Genomic DNA, 21,022 nt, shown 5'->3' on the forward strand with positions numbered 1-21,022 from the left:
AGGACCTGTCTACCTTGCTGTTTTTGAGACAGGGCTTCTCATTGGCCTGGTAGGCTGGCTGGCGAGTGAGCCCCAGATCGGTCCCTATACCCTCAGCACTGGGATGACCAGAGCATGCCATTGTACTCGGCTGTTTTTTGTTCTTAACCTGGGTGCTCTGGATCACACTGAAGTCCTTATGCTTGCAAAGCAAGTGGTTTACTGTCCGAGCTATCTCCCCGGGCCACACTTTTGTGAGAGATGAAACAGGCACAGAGCACTCTGTCAGCTCATCCTGGGCCCCCAAGCCTGTGAATGGACTGGTTCGTCCCCACATAAACTCTCTGAGCTGATAATTTACAAAGCGCTTGCGGGGACGGGTGGGGCCAGACCCAGCAAGGACAGGCGGAAGTGGTTAGTCTCAACTGGGCTGCTGCAGGCCCCAGGAAGCCTGCTTCTGCTCCTGGGGGAGAAGTGGAGGCTGACTTCTGTTTCTGGAGGGATCGGTACCTCCCAGTGTGCAGGGGCCCCAGAGCCACACTGGACTCCGCATGCAGAGGTCAAGAGCTCATTATGAGATTAGCATTGAAATGAGCTTGTCTTCCGTGGCCTGACAGATGAGTGGGAAGCGTGGCCCTGCTGCCCTGTGATGAAAGGCAACTCTACGGACTGCAACAGGGACTTTGAGTGTCTTGATGCGTGTTCAGGAAGTTTCCACTGCACCGCACCCTCTCATGGGCCCTAGGTAGGCTGATTGTGATCCCCCCGCCATGCACAGATGGAAAAACTGAGGCTTCTTTGTAAAGTGACTGGGAAGGGAGTTAAAAGCAGCGTTGGGCAGATATCGAACCCAGATGATACTGGGTTTGTGGACTGTTCTCACGGCTACAAGGAGGCTCTGAGATGGGTGTGTTAAAACAATGAACAAGGCCAGAAGAAAGCACAGAGGTAGCCATGGTGTGATGGCCTGTCTCTGCCTGCATCTGGGCAGGGTGAGTGACAGGGGCCAGGGACCAAGCTAGGCCAGGAAGGAAATGAGAGCTGAGAAGGCCCTTCATTCATTGTGGCCACTTCCTTCTGTGTGCAGGATCCTCTGTGTCCCAGATACCTACCAGATGGATGAGGGGTTAGACATGGCAGGTCTGTGCTGGTGGGGAGGAATGTGACAGAGCAGATCCTGTGTGAAATGGAGGCAGCAACATGATGGGCTGAGGGCCAGCCACCTACAGCCCAGCCACCTACAGCCCAGTGTCATGCCTTGCACCCACAGTGAAGCAGACACTCGGACCATCTTGAGGTCTGGTCCTCTCTTCCCTCTGGTGCTGTGACTCTGGACAGCCTCTTCCATGATCATTAACAGGTGGTCTCTGTGGCACCTGGGCCTCACATTGGACTTTCCTTTAAGTTGATTAGTGAGACCCTGTTTCAATGACTCCCCAAATGGGGCTGGGCCCACTGGCTGCCATTCACACTGGCATTGAACTTAATTTACTGGTCTCAAGTCCTTCCCCCAACACCCACCCCAGTGAACCCTACTATGGAGACTATACCTCACATGACTTCGAATACTTGCTGCCTTCCCACTACTACAATATTGTTGCCCACCTTTGAACCTCTTGAGATGAAGGATAATTAGATGTTCAGGTCCTGTAAAGCAGGGTGATCTGGACACTCAGGTCCTATGAAGTGGGGTGACCTATGCTGGAAATGAAATCTGGAGTCCAAGGACCCACAAAGAGCACACAGACAAAGTGAAAGTAAGTTGACAAGGCAGCTTTTACTTTTGCATAAGGATGCATTGCTGGGTGGCAAGCACATAGAGCAGGGTTTTATTTGATAGGTTTTTATCCTAACGCAATGGTACTGTGTCTTTTCCCAACTGGCAGAGGTTCAACCTCACAATGTTTCTTGCTATTGGCTAGTTTAAAATTTGATGCAAGTTTGTGAGCCTCTGTGTTAATTGCTACCTACTGCAAATAGAAGCTTCTCTGATGAGGGTTGAGAGACGCATTAATCTAAGGGTCTGAGAAGTCATCAGGAGTGTGTTTAATACAATGGCTATTTGGCAGAATAGCAGTTGTAGGTTCTTCCCTGAGGCCTATGACATGTCTAGTCACAGGCTCTTGCTTGGCCTGATATGCTGCCAGGTATGGGTTTCATCTCATGGAATGGGCCTTAAATTCAATCAGGTAGTAGTTGTTTATTCCCATGATGTTCATGCCACTACTACAATAGCGAGCATGCCTTTCCAGGCCAGTCAGTTACGGTAGCCCACAGGGCACAGCTGGGTATGATGGATGATTACTTTTTCCTCTGGTAGCACACATAGCAGCTTCCAGCACTGTGAAAGCTAGCTAGTCGGGATGAAACTTCCAGGTCAGTGTCGGTTTTATTTCTTCCATGTTTTATGTTTCAAGTATGTGGTATCTTTAGCAACTGGGTCTTAACCATCAAATTCTGTAGGGTAACCAATAACACTGGCCTGTAATATTTGGAGGCCTACGGGGCCTCATTGACCAACAGTGCCATGCCATAAGTGGTAACCCATTCCTGGTACTGGGTATTTTACTTATCAGCCTGTGGTGTTTAGTAGGGATATTCTCACCCCATTATAGGGGAGCTCTCTCTCTCTCTCTCACACACACACACACACACACACACACACACACTCTCGCTCTTGCTGTGTGTGTGTGTGTGTGTGTGTGTGTGTGTGTGTGTTTGCTTAAAGAAGCTTGTATAACAGGCTTTCATATGAGTTTTTTGAAAGGTCTTTAGTGTTATTTATCCCTTCCTGTATTCCCTCCTCTACCTTGTCCTCTCACCCTCATCCCAGTTGAATCCTTCCTGTTCCATTATGCACAGCCCTGCATGGGACATGTATGTCACCCCCTCCTTCCAAGGCTCTGGAATCACTGCAGAAGAGGGAGTGGAAAGATTGTTAGAGCCAAAGGTGTCCTTGTAGATGACTACAAGGAAGGAGTGTCTTCTGGACACAGTAGGGCAGCTGTCTATATGAACTCACAATGGTTGTCACCACATATGTAAGATCTGTGCAAATTCAAGCCAGACAAACACCCAGGATGGAGAGTGGAGGTGGGCACACAGTTTCACTCCTAGTGGAGGAGCTGTTGGCAATTGATAGCGGCTGGGAGAGGGAGAGTAGGTTTTTTTAAGACTGTAGCCCCTGGTAGGCCAACAATGCTCCAGCAGAAGGCCACACATCCAAGAACATATGAGCAGAACAAACCAGGCTTAATGGATTAAAAATCAAAAGGAGGTCAGGCAGTGGTGGCGCACGCCTTTAATCCTGGCACTCAGGAGGCAGAGGCAGGCGGATCTCTGTGAGTTCGAGGCCAGCCTGGGCTACAGAGTGAGTTCCAGGAAAGGCTCCAAAGCTACACAGAGAAACCCTGTCTCAAAAAACCAAAAATAAATAAATAAATAAATAAATAAATAAAATCTAAAAGAGAAACAAATTTGGGTGGGTACAGAAGGGAGTGGGTGTGGGAGGGACTGGGGGAGAGGAAGACTCTGATTAAACAGGTGTGAAATTTTCAAAGAACTAATAAAAAATGAGAGGAAAAAATTGAGTGTAAAGAAAATGAGGGCCGGGCGGTGGTGGCGCACGCCTTTAATCCCAGCACTCGGGAGGCAGAGCCAGGCGGATCTCTGTGAGTTCGAGGCCAGCCTGGGCTACCAAGTGAGCTCCAGGAAAGGCACAAAGCTACGCAGAAAAACCCTGTCTCGAAAAACCAAAAAAAAAAAAAAAAAAAAGAAAAGAAAAGAAAAGAAAATGAAGGAAATGAAACAAGGGGTCGGTCCTCTGCCCTGGCCATTAAACTCTGGGAAGGGGGTAGGACCTTTAGGTAAACAAATGTTTTTAAAGGGAGGGAGATTACAAATAGCATTGCAAAGGTTGCATTCCCGTGATCAATCTTTTGACAGGAAATATTTAAGTTCCTTGTAATTATTACCCTCACATTGGCACTCAGCTCTTGTGAAGTGGGAAAACCTGGGCAATCAAGTCCTATAAAGTGGAATGGTATGGACTCTCAGTTCCTCTGAGATGCTATGACCTGATCCCATGTCTAGTGAAGAAGATATACTGGTTTATTGGATCCTGAAAAGTGGATGACATGGCTACTCAGGTCCTGTGAGGTGGGATGACTTGGACACTCAGGTGAGAGATAGAGCAACCTGTATACACTGTATACAGAAGACACTCAGAGCCTGTATTCTAGGTCATGACTGTCCTCAAAGTCCTCCCAGATTTGTATCTCAGCTTTTAGCTCCTGACAGTTGGACTTGTGGCCTTGTAAGGTTGAGTCATGGTCTGGACCCCTTCCCTGTCCCAGTTTTCTCCTGCATGGTGATGTGATGGGCCTAGTCTAGGAAGGTCTGCTTTCTGATGGAATGCTGCCTTTTATGATCGAACTTTTAGTTTTATGTTTTCAAAATTTGCCAATTGTCAAAGCATATTTCTCTGTGTGGATGTAGACATATTAGAAGGATTCTAAACATTCACTGAGATGTTGATTCCAATTCCTCCATTCATTTGTTTACCCAAAATATCTATTGAGTCTCATGTGCCCGGCTGAGGGCCACATGATGAGATCAGGTTCCTTCTCTTTCAATGACATGCCAATGAGGAGAAGATGAGGAGGATCGTGAAGTACAGGGAAGAGAAGCCCTGGGGGAGAGCAGGGAGGGGGGTTGAATGGGAGAAGAGAGCAGGATGGAGCATATGGGAGTCATGGGGTGTCTTCTTGAGGGGAGAAACCTGTTTGAGGGCCAGATAAAGCAGGGGATGACCAATCCTATTCCCTAATGAGGAAAAGTTTGTGCAAAAGGTCTTAGGGAGGCCCTGGGAGAATATCAGAGCTAAGGGAGTGGACAGTGGTGTGGACAAAATCAGTTTCAGGCTGTCATGAAGACCTTGCTCATCTACCTTGTTTCATTACTTTTTACATTGGAAATCGCCAAACATAATTCCAAACAGAGAGAACTGTATAATGAGTCAAGGAGCTTGTTCTGAAGGCAGCCTGAACTAACGGAAAGAATGGAATTCAGGCGGCCTAAAAGACGGCTCAGCAGGTGAAGGTACTTGCTGCCAAGCCTGAAGAGCTGAGTTCTGGCCTCAAGACCCTCACAGTAGAAGGAAAGAACACACCACAAGCTGACCTCTGATTTCCACACTCAGGCTGTATCACACTCATGCTCCCCCTGCCCCTGAATACAACCATGAACACACAAACATGCATATGTACACACAGCAAACAAAAACTATTGAGTAAACACAGATATGAGAAGATTAAATGTGAGATGGAAAGATGACTGAAGAGGTAAAGGCACCTGCAGCCAAGACTGACAAGCTGGGTCAGTCTTGTGGCCTTGGAGCCTACATGGAGGAAGGAGAGAATCTCCACAAAGTTGCCTCTGACTGCCACATGGCATACACACAAAAGTATATAAGTAGCTGGGTGATGGTGGCACATGCCTTTAATCCCAGCACTCGGGAGGCAGAGCCAGGCGGATCTCTGTGAGTTCGAGGCCAGCCTAGTCTACAAAGCGAGTTCCAGGAAAGGCACAAAACTATACAGAGAAACCCCCTGCCCCCCTAAAAAAGTATATAAGTAGATATAATGGTCAATTTATTTTAAGATTGAATGAGCCAGGTGTGGGCAATGCAGGCCTTTAATCCCAGCATTGAAAAAGCAGAGGCAGGCAGATCTCTGCCATCTCAAGGCTAGCTTGCTTTATAGCAAGTTCCAGACAACCTAGGGCTGCATAGTAAGACTCTGTCTCCAAAAAGAAAAAAAATTACATGAAAAGGTCCCCAGATTTGACTTCCCAAACACAGCCACCCTGTGCAATAGGTAGCTCCGTCCTTGGTGTTCTGCAGCCCTGATGGCCAATCCTCATGCATTCCTGGACTGGCAATCTGTGATTTTCTGTCAGTCTAGTTTCAGGCCCAGATGATTGCTGTGCTTGGCACTCAGTCTCCCTGTGTCCTGCCACAGCTGAGTGGGCTAGGGGCTCATTACAGAGGCCTAGAGCTGTGTCGGGTGATAGTAACCCATCAGGTGGATGTGCCATACTGCCTATTAGGGCTTCCAAAAATGAACAAAATGGCTAATCTGGGTGTGGGGTTGTTGTATGCTGTCCCAGGCTTCAGTAATCTGTGTAGGGCCATACTGTGTCCCTTCTGGGGAACCCAGGGCTAAGTGTAGCCCCTGTTTTCTAGGAAATAAGGCCTCTATACAGGACCTAGCAACATGCAAAACCCTAGGGCTAGCAAGGGCCACATTACCTTGAAGATGTATGTATTGGCTGAAGGTATACCACATAAGTAAAATGACAACCTCGCATGCACAAGGCCTTGGATTCTAGGTTGAGGTGGGAACAGAGGGTGTCGACACAGGCCCTCCTATGAGACCAGGCTGCTGGAGCCTCTGGGAACTTCACACTCCTGGATATGCTGGGAACTCTAGCCTTCTGATCCCCCCTCCCCTGTCTCTGGATCTGTCAACCAGGGAGGTGTCTATGGCCTAGAACTGTAGTCCATGAGAAAGCCATCCCTGCATTTTCCTAAAGTCATGTGCTGAAACTGTAATACTACCAGGGCCACCAGGATGGTCCTCCACTGTCCCTAGCCTCAACCCTAGGTGACAGGATGTAGAGTTGGGCCTTGATCTTGTGGGGAGGACTAGGAAAAAGGGGCAGTGACCCAGGGAACCAAAGCTGTGTGTTAAGGCTTCAAAAACAGGTTGGTGGGCGCTCTCTCCTGGCTCAGACCTCTGAGGGCCACACTCCTCCTGGTGCCCCACCCAACCAGGAGTAAACTCAGGTGTTGGGAGACCTTGGCATCTTGATGTGAATTCTCAGAGCTTTCCCCCTCTTGGTTCAAAAGAAATTGTTCCCTCTAAGCATGGTGGCTTATGCCTGCAATCCCAGTCCTGAGGAGACTGAGGCAGAAGGATGTTGAGTTTGAAGTCAGCCTGTCTCAAAAAAAAAAAAAAAAAAAAAAAAGAGGAAGATACTGTGTTGTCTTCTTTCTTCTCCACTTAGCTTGCCCTCACACCCCTGCCCTGCTTGAGGTCCCACTAACCCCACCCCCAATTCCAAGGTGTGAGGCCCCCCCTACTGTGTTCTCAGCAGATGGGTGGGGATCCTTGGCCACAACAGCAGCTACTAGAGCCCCTCCTAGACTGAGAGCCCATGATGAATACTGATCACTCCCAGGCTCCTCTGGGTCACGAGGTGACATTCATCATGCTGGGTGCTGGTTATCCTACCTGGGCTGAGTGGGCTCGAGGCACCCTGGGGCTTTCTCCTTGATGATATGAACTTCGTGGATTTTCTTTTTTTTTTCTCCCACCCTCACCCCCCAAGACACGATTCTCTGTGTAGCCCTGGCTCTCCTGGAACTGGCTGTGTAGACCAGGCTGGCCTTGAATTCAGAGATCCGCCTGCCTCTGCCTCCCAAGTAAGTGCTGGGACTAAGGGCATGCACCACCACCACCACCACCACCACCACCACCACCACCACCACCACCACCACCACCTGGCCTTGGTGAGTTTTCAATGTGAAACCATTAAGTTAAGCCAAGGAGAAGTTTAAGCAAGGACCCAAAGTGGCTTGCCCACAGCTACTCTGTCAGTATCCTTAGATTTAGGACCAGTACAGTTTATTATTCCTGTCTGACGTTTCCAACATCCAAGTCAGTTATGAGTCAGTGTCAGCTGATTGGGGCTTTGGTTTGGTTTTTTTCCATCATGACTGGTTATATGTGTGTCTGGTAATTGGGAGGAGGGATTTTTTTTTTCTTCCCCACACAAGGTCTATGTAGTTTAGACTAGCCTCTAACCTCCCCTACAGCCAAGGATGACCTTGAACTTTAACCCTCCTGCCTTCTAGTCTGAGTGATTACTCGGGTGTACCACCACATCCAGTTTAGTAGTGCTGGGACTGAACCCAGGGCATGCCTACTTCGTAACTCTTCTACCAATGGAGCTACATCCTCAACCCTGCTGGTAATTGTTGATTATATGCCAGGCATTGCGGTTTTTACCTTGCTAGGTGCTAGATATTTTAGAGTTTTCTTCGAGGATAAAATTAAATTGTAAATGGTTTGGCCTTCCTGTTAAGATTTAAGTGGTGGGCCACTGGAAGGTCAGTGATCTCCTACCACTGAGACAAGACCCTCCTGAGTACTGGACCTGACACCTTACAGATCTGCGGTTTTCAGGCTGGACAGTGGTCACAGGAACCTTGTCCTGTGTAGGTATTGTAAATGTTCCCTCTGGTCGTCTGAGGGGCTGTTCTTTGTCCAGGCTTCTGAAGTGTCCACCCATGAGTACTCAACAGTCCTCGGGAGGCATCTCTGCGGATCTCTGGGTCTTTTTCTGTGAAGCTCTCTTCTTTGTAGGGCTTTGTCCTGTCAGCCCAGTCAGCCTTCATAGTCAACTGGACATCTCACCTGTGAGAGCCCACTGGGCTCTCCTTCCTGCTCCCTGGCTCACGATAGACCTTAGGCAGTCGTCTGAGACAAGAGGTTTCACCCACTGGTTCCCATGTCTCAAGGCTCTGCAGTCTGAGATGGGGTCTTGTAGATGCTCCATTGTATATACAGTGGCACACAGCACACAACTTGGAATGGGTGTTTTCTTCTCCATTCCCTGTTGGTTCCACTAAAAATAAACCTGCTTTCTGAGCTGGACAGGATAGTGTACACCCAGCATCCCAGCACTTGGGAGGTAGAGGCAGGGGAATCAAGGGTTAAAGGCCAGTCTTGGCTACTCAGCAGGTTTGACAGCAGCCTGGATGACATGAGACCTTGTCTCAAAACCAACATGATATGGGAAGATGGCCCAGCTAGAAGGTTCTTGCTGTACAACATGAGAACCTGAGTTCAGGTCCACAGCACCCACATAAAAAGCTGGGTACGGCCCCAAGTTCCTGTAATCCCAGCACCGGGTAGATAAAGAATGATTAGCCAGTCTAACCAAACTGAGCTTCAAGTGTAGTGAGAGCCATGTCTAAATAAGATGGAGAGAGACTAAGCAAGACACTCACTGTTGACCTCTGGCCCCCACACAAACACCAACACATGTCTTGACCAGAAGCCCAACTCCCCTGTTGTGGGGACGACAGCCTCTACTTGGCCAGATCGCAGCCTCTGACCACACGGAGGCTGAACTCAACTGACATTCCTTACAAAGGAAAAAAAAAATTTATTGCTGTGTCATGTCTGACTTCTGGAAAGTTTTATCTCCCGTGCTATGACAAGAATGCAGCAAAACATGTATTTTCTGTTTGGAAGTCTAACATTTCTGTCCAGCAAGCCTGCTAAGAATGTAACATGAACTCTGGTTACTGTTTAGCTTGCTACCATCTTGGAGCATGCTCAACAAACTTCTTTCTGGTTGAATTTAATAGGTAAATTCACTTACAGTCCAGCCACAACAGATGTTTGGACACCTAAGGCTCTTGGCCTTGAGGCATTGTTATATAGTAACCGGAGTAATAAAGCTATTTCCTTTAAAGAAAAAAAAAAGGAATGTGACACTAGCCAATGAAAAGTGTCTTCCTGAAATGACTTTGGAGTCACTGACAGAAAAGCCCACCCCAAGGTAGTTTAGCCACAGGAAGGTGCTTAGGCGCCTATGTGGATGGGAGGAGCTCCGTCCAGTGGCTTTCGGCTCCTACAGACGGGGAACGCCTCTGACTCTGCTTGTCTAGAGGCAAGGCAGTCAGGTGTAGCCCCAGGACAAAGACAGACAGACATCTTTTCCCTGTGTGCGCAAGAGTGTGTGAGGCTGGCGTCTGCACCAATGGTGCTGGCCCTGCTCTCCGGAGAAGAAGGAAGTGAGGAAAGAAGCTGCGGGCCAGGCGGTATCTGCCAGTGAGTGTGTGAGAGCCAGCATGAGCACCGAGCTACCCAGTACCCAGTGGAGGAACAGTGTGAGTACGTTGACTGAGTGTATCTAATGGGGTCACTGTGTGGACGTGTCACTGAGTGTGTCTGGTAGAGTGTGAGCATGTGTGCGTTACTGTGTGAATAGCAGAGCTACTGTGTGTGAGTGTTTAAGAAAACTACTGTGTGTACGTGTGGGAACTCTACAGTGAGTTATTAGGAGTGTGTCTGGGTGGCAGTGTGGTCTAGGGAGGACTCTGATGTGCCCAACTCTCCTAAACCTGGGTGTTGCCTACACATTCCAGCTGATCCCTGACTTCAGGGCACTGCTCACCCATGGGCACCGACCCTGGCACCATCCTTTCTTCTTGGGTCATGTGTGTGGTCTTAGAAGCTGACGGTGAGCCTTCCTGGGCCTGAAGCCTGTGTTCTGTCCTGGGTCTGCTATGTTGGGTGGGGGCCTCAAATGTCTTTCTTTAGAACTGGGCTCTGGCTCTTCCAAACACTGTTCTCTTTTGTGTTTTTCCAGTACTTTCTAAACAGCTCCACTTCCAGTGGTCTGGGCAGGAGATTTCCAATAGACTGTTCTAGCCTCTCTTGGGCAGTCCCAGGAGGAAGCAGGCGTCTGTCTCTGGCAGCCTCATTGGGCAACAGCGTGGGCTAACAGGTAAGTGACTGTTGTCTCCTGCCCCCTTGGTCCCCTGAAGCTGCACTTTAGCATCAAGAAGATGATTTGGGGGACTGTCTATCTCCCTCTAGTCTAGTCTCACCTTTGACCCTCCTCAGAGCTGTTGATGAATTCCTTGAGCTCTGAGAGTTGACACTTGACTCTGTCTCCTGTCTGGTGTGCAAGCGTCACATGAACTACCTGTCGCACCCAGGTCATTGGCTTCATCTCCTGAGAACGCCGGGGTTTAAAAAGCTGTGCGGACACGGCGGTGTGTTATAAACGGAAGCCGCCCCCCTTCTGCTGCCTCTGTCACTGGTTCGTGCATGAATTTTAAATATATTAAACGGCCAGTAGCCTCTCTTCCACACAGTATGCCACAGGATTACTTCTGTGTGGATGGGGGTAGGGTGCGCCCATGTGTATGTGTGCGCACGTGCATGTGTGCATGCGTGCGTGCGTGCGTGCGTGCGTGCATGTAGGCCAGAGGTCACATCGGTGTCTCCCTCTTATTTTTTGAGGCAGGGTTTCTCACTAGATCTCACTCTTTAGGCCGGCCATTGAGTTCTGAGGATTCAACTGTCTCCCCAGCCCCCACCCCTAACATAGGGATTACAGGCACAGTCAGGTACCACCACACCCAACTTTTAATGTTGGTGCTGTGTGTCTGACCTCGGGTCCTCATTCTTGCACAGCAGCAGCTCTTCACCCACTGACTCCCCAGGCCAAGGATTACTTTTTTTTTTTTTGTTTTTGTTTTTGGAGACAGGGTTTCTCTGTGTAGCTTTGCGCCTCTCCTGGAACTCGCTTTGCAGACCAGGCTGGCCTCGAACTCAGAGAGATCCGCCTGCCTCTGCCTCCCGAGTGCTGGGATTAAAGGCGTGTGCCACCACTGCCCAGCCTAGGATTACTTTTTGATGTGGGTGAAAACCTTACTTTTCAGATAAAACATACTCCCTTTGCTGTTCTCTCAAAGCCTGTCTGCATCGGACCCAACTGAAGCCAATGGGGTGTTGTGAAGTAATATTTCCCACACAGCCCCAGCCTGCCCTGTCTGGCTGAGGCTAACTCTTTGGAGGTTGCTTTCAGTGACTGTGCTGAACAGGCTTCTTTCTCCCCAACAGGAAGCCGGCAGCCTCCCAGCCGAGCCCAGTGAGTTTGGCCGTGAAGATGGAATTGGGCAGGAACTCTTCAACTCCCCAAGAAGCCATTGCCCCTCCCGGGGTACTTGGTGCTGGACCCAGAAGCTCCCCACTGGGGAAGCTTCAAGCACTTCCCATTGGGCCAGGTGCTCACCGAGGGGCTCCAGCTTCAGCAGGGGACAGCTCTCTGGGGGAGCCAAGTGGTGCCATGAAGATCCCCAACAGGGACAGTGGGATTGACAGCCCTTCCTCCAGTGTGGCCAGTGAGAACTTCCCCTGTGAAGAGGGCAGTGGGGGCTCCCCAGGCCCTGCCATACTGGGGTTACACCCTGAGACAGCTGTGGACAGCCAGGTCCCACAAGACACCCCCCAGGAGGAGGAAGATAGTGGTGTGGGTGAGGAACCTGACCCCAAGATCATCCCTTCCGGGCCAGAGGAGAATGTTGGCTTGACTCAGGTAAGCCCCGCTTCCTCTACACCCAACGCAGGGTGTCTGGGCAACGCTGGAGATTTGTACTGTGTAACACCTACACCTGTGCTCAGGAAATGTACCCACACACTCACTCCGCACACTGGTAACGCCTGGGATGGAGTCTACCAGAACAGGCCAGATGGGGCCCCCGAAACCTTGGGTGTGCTCATCCATGACACTTGAATGTGGTTTTTTCCTCACTGGTGTGTGTGTGTGTGTGTGTGTGTGTGTGTGTGTGTGTGTGTGTGTGTGTGAGAGAGAGAGAGAGAGAGAGAGAGAGAGAGAGAGAGAGAGAGAGAGAGAGAGAGAGAGAGGTTATATAGATAGTTACCAATTCTTTGAAAGTTTGGTAGAATTTGTAAGTAAGTAAGCCACCTGTCCCTTATCCTTTGTTGGGAATTTTGAAATTATTGATTCAATGTCCTTATTCATTGCTTTTTTTCCCAGATGTTTTTATTTCTTCATGATTTAGTAGTCTTTATAGCCAAGTATTTCTAAACATTCATTTTTTTTAAGGTGGACAACTTGTTAGCACATAATTGCTCACTTTCTTGTATCCTTTTTATCTTCACATCACCAATTGTAACAATACCACCCCTCTCTCATTTCTGACTTCAGCAACTGAGTCTTCTCTCTGTTTTCTAAGGTAACCTAGATAAAGTTTGTGAGGGTTTTTTTTTTTTTTAGCTTTTCAAAAAGCCGACTTTGACTTGATTACTCTTTTGAAATTGTTTTTCCATTCTTTGTCCTTTATCTCTGCTCTGATCTTTCTTACTTCCTGCCTTCTTATAGCCTAGCCTTGGGCTTAGCCTGCTCTTGCTCTTCTAGTTTCTCAATATGTGCAGTTAGGGTGTTTTAAGATGTTTGTGTATATATATAATTGTTTCTCTGGTTCTGGGAATGAACCCAGGACCTTGTACATGATAGATAAGTGCTACGTCACTGACTGTATTCTCAGCACTTCTTTCTTTCTTTGTTTTTTGAGTGTCTGTGTTCACATGTGGGGGGGTACTTTTGTATGCAGGTGCATGTGCACCTGTGTGGGCATGCACGTGGAGGCCCTAAGTTGATGCTGGGTGTCTTCCTGGAGCCCTCTCCACTGTATTTATTGAGGCAGGATCTCTCCTTGACCTACAGTGCTCCCATTGGCTAGTGGAGTTCACCAGCTTGCCCTGGGACCTTAATTTGCCTATATCAGTGGATTTTCTCCATTTTCTGGCTTTATTCCATTGTGACTGAAAAAGATATCTTGAATAATTTCCGCTTTCTTGAATTTGTTAAGACCTGTTTTATGCAGCACATGGTCTGTCCTGAGCAATGTTCATCATATGCTGCACGGTTGTCCGGTGAGCATTATGTATGGTGTTGTCCAAGACCTCCGCTTGCCTACTGATCTTCTGCCTAGAATGGGATCTCTCTGCCCATTACAGAAAGCTGGGTATTGAGGCTTCTAGCTATTAATTTGTTGTTCTCCATCCAATGTAGTCACAGTTTACTTCATATATTGTGATATCTTCTTGGTGATTCTTTTTATCATTTTATTATGCTTTTTATAGTTATTTTTAATTTTTTAATTTTTATTTTTTTATTATTATTTTATAACACCATTCAGTTCAACATAATAGCCAAAGATTCCCCTGTTCTCCCCCTCTCGCCCCCCCCTCCCCCCAGCCCACCCCCCATTCCCACCTCCTCCAGATCAAGGTCTCCCCCGAGGACCGGGGTCGACCTGGTAGACTCAGTCCAGACAGGTCCATTCCCCGCCTCCCAGACTGAGCCAAGTGTCCCTGCATAAGTCCCAGGATTCAAACAGCTAACTCATGCTATTTTTAATTTTTTAAAACATGGTTATTTATTTAGTGTGTGGAGGGGTATGGGAGTCAGAGGACAACTTTGTGGAATGGGTTCTTTCCTTTCCACCACATAGTTCCCAAGGATTGAACTCAGGTCATCAGGTTTAGTGGCAAACATCTTATTCTGTGTGCTATAAATAAGGCCATTCGTTTTTTTTTTTGGAGGGAAGGGGGAAGTTGCTATTTGCATAGGATTTCATCTTCCATCTTTCCCCACTTCCATCCTGTGGTTTCTTACATGCAAATATACAAAATGAGTCTCTTATGAATAACATATGTAGGTGGATTTTTCTGTCCCTCCTGCCAGCTCCCAAATCATGACATGGAGACTTATTAATTGTGAAAGTTCACTCGGTAGCTTAGGTTTTTTTCTAACTAGCTCTTGTTACTTGAATTAACCCATTTCTGTTCATTTACTTTCTGCCTCGTGGCTTTATTGCCTTTGCTCTGTACTATCCATGCTGCTTTCCTGCTTCCTCCATCATGGCTGGCAACTCTCCACGTCACCGCCTTCTTCTTCCCAGCATCCTCTCTGCCCTGAAAATCCTGCCTAGCTATTGGCCACTCAGCTTTTTATTTTATTTATTTATTTTGGTTTTTTGAGACAGGGTTTCTCTGTAGCTTTGGAGCCTGTCCTGGACTAGCTCTGTAGACCAGGCTGGCCTTGAACTCACAGAGATCTACCTGCCTCTGCCTCCCGAGTGCTGGGATTATAGGCATGCACCACCACCGCCTGGCTCAGCTTTTTATTAAACCAATTCAGGTGACAAATCTTCACAGTGTACAAAACAATTATTCCACAACAACATATCTAGGAAAGAGGGAGTGTGATAGTGCACACTTGCAATCCTAGGATTAGAAGCTGAAACTCACCCTCAGCTACACAGGGAGTTTGAGTCCTGTCTGAGTTACAGGAGAGCCTGTCTCAAAACCAACCCAAACAACTATAATTAATTGTTGTTTGTTTGCCCCAGGATCTTGGTGCCCCAGGATCAACCCTCCTGGATGAGGTGAGGTGGGGGAAGAGAGAGGGGGGTTGACTCACTTTATACCTCAGGCTGGCCTGGAACTTGCCTCATAGCCGGGCTGGCTTGTATTCTCAGTCCTCTCGCTGGAATTACAGGCATGTGCTACCACACCCAGCGTCAGCTGTCTCTAGTTCATTTGACCTGTGTATTTTCTTCTGAAGAGTTTACATGATTACATGTAAAGTCAGTACTAATGGGGAAGGACATGAAGGCCACTCGGGAGGTTGCTGCCTGCACCCGGTCACTCTCTTGCTCTCCCCTTTCCTCTCTTACTGTGTGTCTTGCAATTTATTTCATTGATTTTGGTAATGATATACTTTGATTCCTTCTACTCTCCTTTTGTGCATATTCATAGATGTTTTACTTCTAGCTACCATTGTTGTTCCTAAAACATTTTAAATTTGCAGCGTTTCATTTGATGCTGACATCCACCTCCTCCTTCCTGATGCCACAGACTCACCTGGATATGTCACAGACCATTGAAGATGGATTTCACGGTTTTCTTATTACTATTTCTGGGCTGTGTAACCCAGGATGACCCCAAACTAATAATCCTCCTGCCTTAGGCTCTTAACTGTTAGGATTGCAGGCATGTGCCACCACACCCACACCCAGTTGATGTGTGCTGTTGTGGAATCCAGAGACTCCTGCCCTAGGCAAGTGCTGTGCCAGCGGAGCATCCCTGTAGCTCCAATCCGTCATCTCTTCTTGACCAACTCCTTTTGCTGTTCTCCCCCCCCCCAAGATATATGTTCTTATTTATTTACTAGTATGTGTCTAATTAGGGTTTCTATTGCTGTGAAGAGACACCATGACCACGGCAACTCTTATAAAGCAAAACATTTAATTAGGACTGGCTTACAGTTTCAGAGGTTTAGTCTGTTATTGCTATGGCGGGAAGCATGGCGGTGTGCATGGTGGTAAGCAGGAAGACATAGTGATGGAGTTGAGAGTTTTCCTTGATGCGTAGGCAGCAGACGGAGACTGTGTACCACACTGGGCATAGCTTGAGCATATGAGACCTCAAAGCCCGCCTTCACATCAAATTTAGTAGCAAACGCCTTATTTCTCCACTGACTGATTTTAAATGACTTCTTTGGGAGCTGGAGAGATGGCTTGTGGGTTAAGAGCACTGGTTGCTCTTGCAGAAGACCTGGGTTCAGTTCCCGTTACCCACAACTATCTATAACTCTAATTTCAGGGGATATGATGCTCTCTTCTAGCCTCTTCAGGCACCAGGCATACACCTAGTGCACATATATACATGCAGGCAAAACATTTATATACATAAAATAGAAATAAGTAAATCTTGGAAAAAAAAAGGCAGGGTGTGGTGCTGGAGAGATGGCTCAGCAGTGAAGAGCATTGGATGCTATCCCAGAGGCCCCAGTTTGATTCCAAGCACCCACATGACAGCTTGCAACCTTCTGTAACTCCAGTTCCAGGGGATCTGATGCCCTCTTCTGGCCTCCATGGGCGCTGCATGCACATGTGCACAGACAAGCAAAACCACCCATACAATAAAATAAAAAAGAAGAGATGATCACAGCAATTCCTGTTTGAATGACTTCTCTTCAAGTTTGCAGTTTCTTTTGCCTGTTCAAGTCTGGATGGACCCTCTTTATGAGCTCCACAGGCTATTCAACTCTAGAATGTCTGCTTCATTCTTTTTAATGGTTTTGTTTATATCCCTGTTGATGGTGTTTCTTGTTCATATGTCATTTCTTAAATTTTTTTAGCGCATTTATGACAGATTTTCCCCATCTTTGCTTGATCATAGATCTCTCTCTCTCTCTCTCTCTCTCTCTCTCTCTCTCTCTCTCTCTCTCTCTTTCTCTCTCTCTCTCTGTGTGTGTGTGTAGGTACACATGCATATATGTGTACTTGTGTGTGGAGGCCAGAGTACAACCTTATGTCTTCCCTCAACTGTTATCTACCTTGGTTTTTTTGAGACAGTGTTTCTCACTGGGGTCTAGTGCTCGCTGATTAGTCTGGGTAGGCTGGCCAGGGAGCCCCAAGGATCTTCCTACCTCTCCCTCTCCAGTGCTGGAATTACAAGTCATCACGCCTGGCTGTTTATATAAGAACCCAGGACTAAACTCAGGCTCTTGTGCCTATGTGGCAAGGACTTTGCTGACTGAATTGACCCCCTCAAGCCCCAGATCTACTATTCTTTAGGGTCAACTTCAGAGGGATTGTTTTCTTCCTCTGATTGGGTCATAGTCTCCTGCTTCTATGTATGGTTTATAAGTTTTGTTTGTGGCTTTTAGTTTTGACTGGATGGGGGCATTTGAAGAAACCATCCCTCCAGACTGTGTGGAGCTTTAGGTGGAGGAAGACTTTATCAACATCGCTGGGGGTCTCAGAGCATCTGCCTGTGGAACCCGAATTCTTACGTGCTGCTGCTCTTTGTTTTCAGTGACTTTTACACTCCAGTTCTGGGTTCATCTGCTCTCTACTCATGCAAGACAGCGTCCACAGTCCCAAGTCCCCTGGGTAGAGCTCTGAGGAGCCAGACCTATCAGTGCCTGGCTGAGTTTTCTGTTTCTACCCTGCAGGCCTAGTCCTGGTGTGGAAGGGACCCTGGTGTGGGAGGAGCCCTGGTGTGGGAGGAGGCCTGGTGTGGACGTTCCCCCCCCCCATTTGTTCTGTGCCATATTGCATAGGGGGAAGAATGCTGAAGGGCATGACCATAGACTGAATATGCACCCCGGAAGTCACCTGCTAGAGTCCTGTCACCAATGTGACAATACTAAGATCATGGTCTGTTTCGTGGTTAAGCCATTAGGAGGTGTTAAGTAATGAGGAGGGAATCAGTGTCCCCACAGGAGGGAGTGGGGAAAGCCTGGGAGGTAGCCCAGCAGCCAGTGCCTTAGGGCGTGTTCAGGGCAGGGTTCAGTCCCCAGTACTGTAAATAATAAATACAATACAAATACAATAAAATAGCCACAAGGGAGGAGTTCGTGGGTTCCTTTTCTTCTGTTCTTCTGTCCCTTGAGGACGAAGCAGCATTCATCCCTCTTCCCTTTTCCTCCCCTTTCTCACTGTGAGCTCAGGCATCAGCGTCACCATTTTGAAACAGAGACTTGTGACCTCACCAGACACCAGACCTGCCCATGCTTTGACTTTGAAATTCCATCTTCCATAACTGGAATACATTTCTGTTGTTTATAAACTATACACTCACAGGCACTTTGTTATCTGCCAAACAACTAGACTAGGATGGGTATATCCAGTGCCACCAATTTCCCCACCTTCCCCTGGGTGCCCTTTGTGGCACACACCTGTGGGTGCAGTGGTGGCTCACTTTGTGTCTCCAGCTCTCATAGGTTTTCTGGTCCGTATGTTGTTCCATCAGGGTCTCTGTGGAGGACCTGCAGCTTGGTGGCCTTCTGCCTTGTTGATGTCACTTTGCAGTAGTGTGGCAGGCTTTCTTCTGGGCCATCAACCAGCTCCCAAATCACGACACAGAGACTTACTGTTAGTTTTGAAAGCTCGGCCTTAGCTTAGCTCTTGTTTTCATCTGTTTCTCTTTATCAACATTTTGCCTTGGGACTTTTTTTACCTTTGTTTCTTTTTGTATATCTTTCTTTCCTGCTGTCTCCATGGCTGGCTGGCAGCTGGCTGGCTTCTGGCCCCAGGAGTGTCCCTCCATTTCTCCCATGTTCTCTCCTCCTTCTTTTAGACCAATCAGGTGCCTTAGGCAGGCAAGGTGAAAGAAATGCAACACATCTTTACATCGTTAACAAAGGCAGCAGAAATAAATGAAACACGTCTTTACACAATTAAACTAACATTCTGCATAAACAAATGTAATACCTTTACATAGTAGGGCAGATACGATTTTGTGTGTGTGTGTGTGTGTGTGTGTTGCTAGTGATGGAACCCCAGGTTTTGTGCATGGTAGGCAAATTTTCTCTCACTGAGCGGCACTCCAGCTATACATTTGATTTTGATGTGGTTGCTATGGCTGCTCCCTAGTTAGAGGTCCAGAAACATTTCCAGTCCCATCTGGACTGAAGAAGCTTTGGAGAGACTGGCAGAAACTGCTGTGCTTTTTCTAGAACTCTCCATGCAAATAGCATCTAAGAGAACCAAGTACCACATCTGAGACTCAGGAGCCTCTTTCTGCTCTCTCTGCACCCTGGGCATCCTGGTGTATTGTGGGTAGCCTTGTTCGGTGCACCGCCCCCACCCCCAAGTAAGTGGCTCCCTTCTTTCTGCAGCGCTCGGAACCACAGAAGCTGCTGCACATTGCCCAGGAGCTCCTGCACACAGAGGAAGCCTACGTGAGGCGTCTGCACTTGCTGGACCAGGTAGCCCGGAGGGCTGGGAATCCCCTTCTCTCCACGCCCAGAATTCAAACTACAGATCCCTTCGCATTGTTTGGGTATCATGCTTAGAGTACGAAAGACAGGTACTAAAATTCAGATAAAGTGAAGTCTGGCTGAAAACAGATGTTTTTGTTCCCAGTGCTTGTGGCTCTGGAGCAGCAGCTCAGTGTGTTCACAGTGGGGGACATTTCTTCATGGAGAATGCATGATTTGAACACATGAAGGATGTTGGGGTCTGAGGAGATGCCTCAGTTAGTAAAGTGCTTGCCTTGAAGGCACAAGGGCTTGAGTTTGATTTTTAGAACTCATGTAAAAATGCTAGGCTAATAATGATGGTTAATGCTTATAATCCCAGCACTGGGGAGGTGGAGACAGAGAGATACCTCGAGCTTGCTGGTCAGACAGTCTAGTCTTACCTACTTGGCAAGTTTAAGTTTAGTGAAAAGACCTTGTCAAAACAAACAAACAAACAAAAGCCCCCCAAACAAGATGAATGATGCCTGAGGAATGACATCTGAAATTGTCCTCTAAGCTCCACGGCATGCACACATCTATGCCCATGTGCACCTGCACTCTCATGGACGTGCACACATGTACACACACAAAACATCCATAGCTGGGTCAGTGGGGGCTATGCATCCCTGCCCATGAGGAAATGGGAAGAAGATCCTTAGCACAGAAAATACAGCACCCAGGAAAACAAGGTCTGCACAGGGTGTGGCCCCTGCCTGTGCCTCCCAAGTCAGAGGAGATCTCCTTCTACTCCTGAGAGGGTGATGATGAAAGATGTCACACCCCATCCCCCCACCACACACACACACACACACACACACACACACACACACACACACACACACACTGCTCCTACTTAACCCTGATCCTCAGCTGTAAGCAAGCTTTCCATAGACTTAAAGCTGGAGGATTCTGGTTCTGACATTCATCAGGGAAACGTAAATGGGGCTAGAGAGATGGCTCAGCAGGTAAGAGTGTGCCTTGGTTAGAGTTACTATTGTTGTTTTGAAACACCGTGACCGAAAGCAAGCTGGAAAGGAAAGGGTTTATTTGCTTTATGCTTCTGCATCATAGACCATCCTTGAAGGAAGGTGGAGAAACTCAACCAGGGCAGGAACATGGAGGCAGGAGCTGAATGCAAAGGCCATGGAGGAGTGCTGATTCCAGCTTGCTCATCAAACTCACTCAGCCTGCTTTCTTAAGAGCACCCAGGCCCAACAGCCCAGGGACGGCACCACCTACAATGGGCTGGGCACTCTCCCATCAATCACTAATTAAGAAAATGCCCCCACAGCAGGATCGTATGGAGGCATTTTCTCAACAGAGGTCCCTCCTTTTGGATGACTCTAGCCTGTGTGAAGTTGGTGTAACAGCCATCACAGAGTGTTTACATGCAAGCACGAAGCCCTGTGTTTGAATCCCAGCACCCACGTAAAAAGTGCACACTTGGGGGCTGGAGTGATGGCTCAGCAGTTGGGGGCGACGGTTGCTCTTCCAGAGGACCTGGGTTTGGTCCCTAGCACCAATGTAAGGCCTTAGAGCCATCTGTAATTCTAGTTCCAGAGGCTCCGAGGCACAAGGCACACAGGTGCATAGACATAACTCAGACAAAGCATTT

At 48.0% G+C, this 21,022-nt stretch overlaps 1 protein-coding gene across 6 annotated transcripts in view; it reads left to right on the forward strand.

Annotated features, from left to right (window-relative positions):
• Fgd3 (FYVE, RhoGEF and PH domain containing 3) overlaps positions 1 to 21,022 on the forward strand; it is a 60,837-nt gene that overhangs the window by 11,236 nt on the left and 28,579 nt on the right. For 4 of the 6 annotated variants that reach the window (XM_028863836.2, XM_037205741.1, XM_037205745.1 and 1 more), the window contains exons 2-4: positions 10,426 to 10,563; positions 11,688 to 12,162; positions 19,285 to 19,374. In XM_028863836.2, coding sequence (XP_028719669.1) covers positions 11,734 to 12,162; positions 19,285 to 19,374 — 519 coding nt within the window. In that variant the 5' untranslated portion in view covers positions 10,426 to 10,563; positions 11,688 to 11,733. Of the gene's footprint in view, positions 1 to 596; positions 725 to 7,529; positions 9,944 to 10,425; positions 10,564 to 11,687; positions 12,163 to 19,284; positions 19,375 to 21,022 lie in introns of those variants that run through there. The other 2 variants (XM_037205743.1, XM_037205744.1) reach the window with 2 other exon arrangements.

Source organism: Peromyscus leucopus, chromosome 5, assembly GCF_004664715.2.
Source record: "Peromyscus leucopus breed LL Stock chromosome 5, UCI_PerLeu_2.1, whole genome shotgun sequence".
Taxonomy (NCBI): domain Eukaryota; kingdom Metazoa; phylum Chordata; class Mammalia; order Rodentia; family Cricetidae; genus Peromyscus; species Peromyscus leucopus.